We start from the raw sequence: 6,000 nt of genomic DNA, 5'->3' as shown, positions 1-6,000 counted from the left end.
TGACCACAAAAATAGCACCCTTGTCATCAAAAAATATTTTAGAGCCACAAAGCTGAATATTTTTTAAGCTGATGTTTCCTGTCAGATGGTATGATATTTTAATCTTTGAGCCTGCAAACGCAAGTCCAAAGCTGTAGCAGAATCGAGAGAGAAGTTATTATTATAAGCAAAACAATATTTAAAATGCAGCATACTTGGCACTATTTATGCTCCAATTATTGTCATTATCTCTGAACAGACACTGAACACAGTGTTTTGTTCTTGTTTACAGGCTGATTTATGATTAGCATGTGGATTTTCTTCATACTTGTGGAATTTGCTTATAAACAGCTGTTTTCATTAGAAAACTAATTTCACCGTTGTTGATTTTTAAGTTGTTTACAGATTTCAAGAAATTCAAATTGGAAGAAATTCAGATTGACCCAACCTTGTTAATACAATCAATGGTGAATTTTAAATTGTGTTTGCTGCCATCTTACGGAGAAAATCAAGCAATTGTAAGACAGTCACCTTCTGCTATATCCCTTTGGAAAAGGGTAGCTAGAAGCAAGAAAAGCGCCGCCTTCTGTGCATGACTGAAATAGCATTTACAAGAAACCTTTTTTGTCTATGTGTAGCACCCCAGCTATACATGGATGTTGGAAAAACAAAGGGTGGTAAAAAGGAGCAGGGGATCTGACAACAACCATTTATTATTTGTACCCCTCCCCATCTGGCTGGGTTTCCCCAGCCACTCTGGGCGGCTTCCAACAAAGATTAAAAATACATTAAAATGTCACACATTAAAAACTTCCCTGAACAGGGCTGCCTTCATATGTCTTCTAAGTGTCAGATAGTTGTTTATCTCTTTGACATCTAATGGGAGGGCATTCCACAGGGCGGGCGCCACTACTGAGAAGGCCCTCTGCCTGGTTCCCTGTAGCTTTGCTTCTCGCAGTGAGGGAACCGGCAGAAGGCCCTTGGCACTGGACCTCAGCGTCCGGGCAGAACGATAGGGGTGTAGACACTCCTTCAGGTATACTGGGCCCAGGCCGTTTAGGGCAGTGTTTCCCAACCTTTTTTGGGCAAAGGCACACTTGTTTCATGAAAAAAATCTCGAGGCACACCACCATTAGAAAATGTTTAAAAAATTAACTCTGTGCCTATATTGACTATATATAAAGTAACTCTCTTTAATAGGAATCAAATAAACACAAAGAAAGTATTTTATAATTACTTTATTATGAAATAGTAAGTAAACAGAAATATGAAAAATTATAAAATACTTTATTCAGTGCGCCTTTTGTCCCTCTCCTCGAAATGCTCCAACTCAATGTTCCTCCGCGGGCTGGCCATTGGAGAGCCATGTCGCCCACACCGCAGCCCAATACAATATGAACCCTCCCCTCGCAAGCGGCAACCCCTCCACACTCCCCACCTTAAGCCTCCACACGCGCCCTGCCCAAAGAGATGCCCGCCCGCACGCGAGGGGATCCTTTACCTCAGCATCCCGCCAAAAAAAAAAAAAAGGGCGGGAGACTGCGGTCCCTCAGAGGCTGGGCGTTAGGAAGAAGCAGCCGCCTTCATCCAAGCAGGAGCAGCAGCAGCTGTAGCTGTAGTAGCGCCAAGCTGTGCCGGGGACTCCGTGCCCATGAGGGGAGGGAGGGGAGAGAGGAGAGGGAGCAGGTCGCCCTCTTAAGTCACGCGCGCGCAGGCACCACCACGCATCCCTCACGCCCTCTCGCAGAGCCCCTGCTCAGCACCTCCCGCCTCGGGGACGCCCGTCATGAGCCGCTGAGAGGCCGCCAAGCCTCCAGGCTGCTCCCATTCAGCCTTAGGCGCGCGCCCGCCTCGGGAAAAGCGGTGCTGGGAGGCGGAGAGAGAGAGAGAGAGAGAGAGAGAGAGAGAGAGAGAGAGAGAGAGGACGCCGCTGGCCGCGTCCCACCCTCAGTCAGTCGGCTCGGAGCTACTGAGGAGAGGGAGGTGGGGACGATGGCGCGTCTGTTCCGCTCGGGGCCAGCGCGCCCTCGCCCCCCTCTCCAGAATCCCCAACTAAATACGATGCAGGGAGGGGGGAGAACCCACCCACAAAGAGGACGCCTTTCTGCAGGGCGCCTAAGGCCTCTCGCCGCCCGACTCGCCCGCCTCCCTCCCACAGCACACCAGGCAACGTCTCGCGGCACACTAGTGTGCCGCGGAACACCGGTTGGGAAACACTGGTTTAGGGCTTTAAAGGTCAACACCAACACTTTGAATTGTGCTTGGAAACGTATAACATTACAGTAGAGCTTTCCAAACTTTTAATGTTGGTGACACACTTTTTAGACATGCATCATTTTGCGACACAGTAATTCAGTTTTGCTAGCAAACCAGAGGTTAAACTAACCCTTTATAAGAGTGTTCGCGCAACACACCTACACACTGCAGCCAACACATTAACGTGTTGCTACACACAGTTTGAAAAGCTCTGCATTACAGTTTTCTAGCTGAAAACATTATAGCTTTGCAAGTGTTCTTGTTTAACTTGAATACCACATACTTACATTTTTTCTAAAAGTGAATCTATACTGATTATTCTTATTATTTTAAAATATTTGTAAAACTGTTGAGGACCATGTGCTTTAGTGAGTGCTTTGTCCTATATGAACCTGCCTGTGCCCTCAGATCAGCTTCTAAGGCTTTACTCCAAGTACCACCCCTCTGTTAACAGCAAAATCATGCTACACAAAACATTGAGAAAGAATTTACCAACCATGACAGCGTAGGAATTGAAAGTGTATTAATATGCAAAGCTTACAGAGTTATATAAGGATGAAAAGAGAAGGAGCAAACAACTAATTTGTTCAGAATCAGAATACAGTATGTTTGTTGATTATTGGCATAATAAGGCACATCTTTCAGGAGATAATTGCTTATAGCAACTAGCTTGGTATTGGGGGGGGGGGGAAATTACTGGAATGAACTAGAGATTCTTCTCTGGCCTGTTGTCAAGAAAGTTTACAGAGCAAAGAACAGATCTGGAGGGATATAAGGTTTGAAAGCTGCCTTGGGACACCAATGTAAAATCTGGCCAATGTGAATTGGCAAGGTTCCCATGCTATATAAGGTGGACTGAGCACCAGACTCAAGGGGGAACAAAACATGTCTAACCACATAACAGCCATAAGGATCTGTATAAGGATCTGTTGAAAGCCATTAGCTTTAAACATCTCATCTTTTGCCTTTTGGTTATGAGCAGCATCCTCTTTTCTTTCCAGATGGCGCTGGAAGCTCCAAAATCTCCTGCTTGAACTTATCTTCATTAATTTTCAGCAACCTGACATGATAAACATAGAGGGAAACATGTTAAGTATTTTGCTCAAGTCTAGAGGATTTTCAGAAGCTCTCACACTGTGTCCACACAATGCTAAAGCATGGTTTTGTGGGAAATTGCAGTCAAACATAACTGCATGAGTGCTAGTTGGTCAAGAAGGGGTAAAGACCACAGATTTGGTTTCCTAGACTCTGCTAAGTTACACCCCCTCTTCTCCAATGAAGGAGGAAGTGAAGCCTTCTCTTCCTGTTCCCTCTCTCTCTGCACCATGTCACTAGCTAAGGAAGATTTGTCTAAGCAAGCTCCAGGCTTACAGTTCATATCTGGAACACCGTATTTGTATTTTCTACCCAAGAGTATTCTGCCTTTGTTCTCCTACTGCTGCTTGCATAAATGCATGAATCTGACCTTTGGAATGTTTTGTTCATAAAGCATTTAAAATTTACTTAACAGTGTGTGGTCTGTTCACTGGAAGAGGGGTAGAATGAGAAGAGCACTTTGCAAGTGGACTAAATGGGGTGTGCAAAAGGTTTAACAGCCTACATTCCTAACGCTTCACTGTAAGGCCAATGTTTGGGCTTGTGGAAGCTGAGTCACCCATGTACCTCTAAACCCAGGTTTAGTGTTCTGTGTGAACATAGGTACAATTTCAGTCACATTCAGGCAATCCTTAAAAACAGTTTACTGAAATATGGATGGGCTATTTCCTGTGTTACAAAATTCCTATTCGGAAGAAAAACTTCTGCATAATAATTTATTGCATCATCCCTTTGTAGAATGTTTGATGCTCTATATTTGGTACCTGGGAAAACACATTTCCCCCTCAAGAGGTTCTCATCTATTGCTGTCATAATGACTGTGTGACTACATTGGTTATTGTCTGTGCTGCTGTTCGTGGCAAACAAAACAACTCCCATCCAGCAGTGTACCTCCGTTTGCCTGAGTCTCTGGACTGTACCAGGATGGAAGGAGGAAGAGGCATGATGGCAGCATGTTTGGCATGGTGCAAACACACTAGTGGAGCCAATCTGGCACTCCTGCCAGCAGGTTTGCACCATGCCATCCTCACTGTGCACCCCTCCTCCTCCGAGTCCCAGTATGCTGAATCAACTCTGGTGAATGACACAGCCCCACCACACCATCTGCTGCAGCTCCCATGCCACACTAAGTCCATGCTATTTACTGAAGAGCCACCAGTTACCCACCTTACCAATTTGACCATGGATTCAGTCACATTCTGACCTAAGGCAGCGCTGCATTCATTAAATGAGAGCCCATACTCCTGGCAAAAAAAAATATGAGAGCAAAACAAACAAATGCACATCCTTTAAAGCAGTGGAAGTTGAAAAACATTATGCCTAATTGGGGAAACAACAACTTTCAGCTCCACCACCTGACCTCGTAGCTACACATTTTTACCATGAACATGATCAAACGTGACTCTATTCCTGCTGTAGAGAACCACCCTACCCCTGACATCTCATCTTTGACCAAATTATCTTGGCAAATTTTGCTACTGCATATCCACAGACAGAGCAAATTATTCATGACATTTGGGCAAAGGCTTATGTTGAGTGAGCTGTCAGGGGGAGTGGGAAGGATCCATGCCCATGAAGTGCAAAATACTAGTCCAATGTACTTCTCCATCAAAGTTATCCTACCTCTTCATAAAAGAGTCAAGACTCAGACAAAGGTGCATGGTTTAAAAGATATAAGGTAAAGGTAAAGGACCTGTGGACAGCTAAGTTCAAGGCGACTATGGGGTGTGACACTCAACTCACTTTTAGGCCGAGGGAATCGGCGTTTGTCAGACAGCTTTCTGGGTCATGACTAAACCGCTTCTGGTGCAACGGGACACCCTGATGAGTACCAGAGCACACGGAAATGCCATTTACCTTCCCGCCACAGCAGTGCCTATTTATCTACTTGCACTGGTATGTTTTCGAACTGCTAGATTGACAGAAGCCGGGACAAAGCAAGGGGAGCTCACCCCATTGAGCAGATTCAAACCACCGACCTTCTGATCGGCAAGCCCAAGGGGCTCAGTGATTTAGACCACAGAGCCACCTGTGTCCCTAAAAAAGATGTAAAAGGCAGCCTGTCTCTGTCCCTCCATACCATTGCCTATGGAGAAAAACACGGAATGAGCCCTGCAAACCCCACGTGTTCACCTATACCAGAGCATCAATCTCTTGATGAGGTCCCAAGACTCCTGACCACCATCTTAATGGCAACTCCACCCACCCAGTAAAAATCCATGCATGTTAGTTTGTTTCTTAACTGTGTGGTGGTTTTTGCCCTCAAAATGTTGTTTTTGTTTGCTACAACTGGTAATCAAGAATCCATGTGATCCTTGCAACTAAGTTGCTGAGGATCACAAGCTGCACAGTTCTACTAAGCTAATATCCTTGTAGGTTTCCTACAGGCGCCTGGTTGATTAATGTTGGAAAGAGGAAGCTGGACTACACAGGCTTGGGGCCTGATCCCCCAGGGCTCTTCCTACATCCTGATGTCGTTAAGCACAATTGGATTTAGTTAGGAGAAGGGAGAAAAGCAATCAGAGGAAGAGAGCATTATGATTTTGTGGTCACTTCCAAGCCATAGGTGAACGCATGAGTCATATATGTGCATTTGATTTTTTTCCTATGCCTCTGGCCTAAATCAATCAACCTCAAAAGCAGCACTACATTATATTACTTTTAATTTTT

The 6,000-nt window shown here is 45.1% G+C and overlaps 1 protein-coding gene across 5 annotated transcripts in view; it reads right to left on the bottom strand.

Moving 5' to 3' along the window:
• Positions 1-6,000, bottom strand: part of RAB44 (RAB44, member RAS oncogene family) — a 30,973-nt gene continuing 24,973 nt past the window's right edge. For 3 of the 5 annotated variants that reach the window (XR_014169532.1, XR_014169533.1, XR_014169535.1), the window contains 3 exons: positions 4,498-4,574; positions 2,221-3,295; positions 1-1,055 (listed from right to left, as the gene is read on the bottom strand). Coding sequence is in view for 1 of the 5 variants with exons in the window: in XM_081916121.1 (XP_081772247.1) it covers positions 3,208-3,295; positions 4,498-4,574 (165 nt within the window). In the remaining 4 variants the exon portion in view is untranslated. Of the gene's footprint in view, positions 1,056-2,204; positions 3,296-4,497; positions 4,575-6,000 lie in introns of those variants that run through there. The other 2 variants (XR_014169534.1, XM_081916121.1) reach the window with 2 other exon arrangements.

This window comes from Podarcis melisellensis (assembly GCF_964234715.1).
Source record: "Podarcis melisellensis genome assembly, chromosome: 6".
In the NCBI taxonomy this organism is placed as follows: domain Eukaryota; kingdom Metazoa; phylum Chordata; class Lepidosauria; order Squamata; family Lacertidae; genus Podarcis; species Podarcis melisellensis.
The sequence above is the reverse complement of the archived record's forward strand: the minus strand, read 5'-3'. Positions and strand labels throughout refer to the sequence as shown.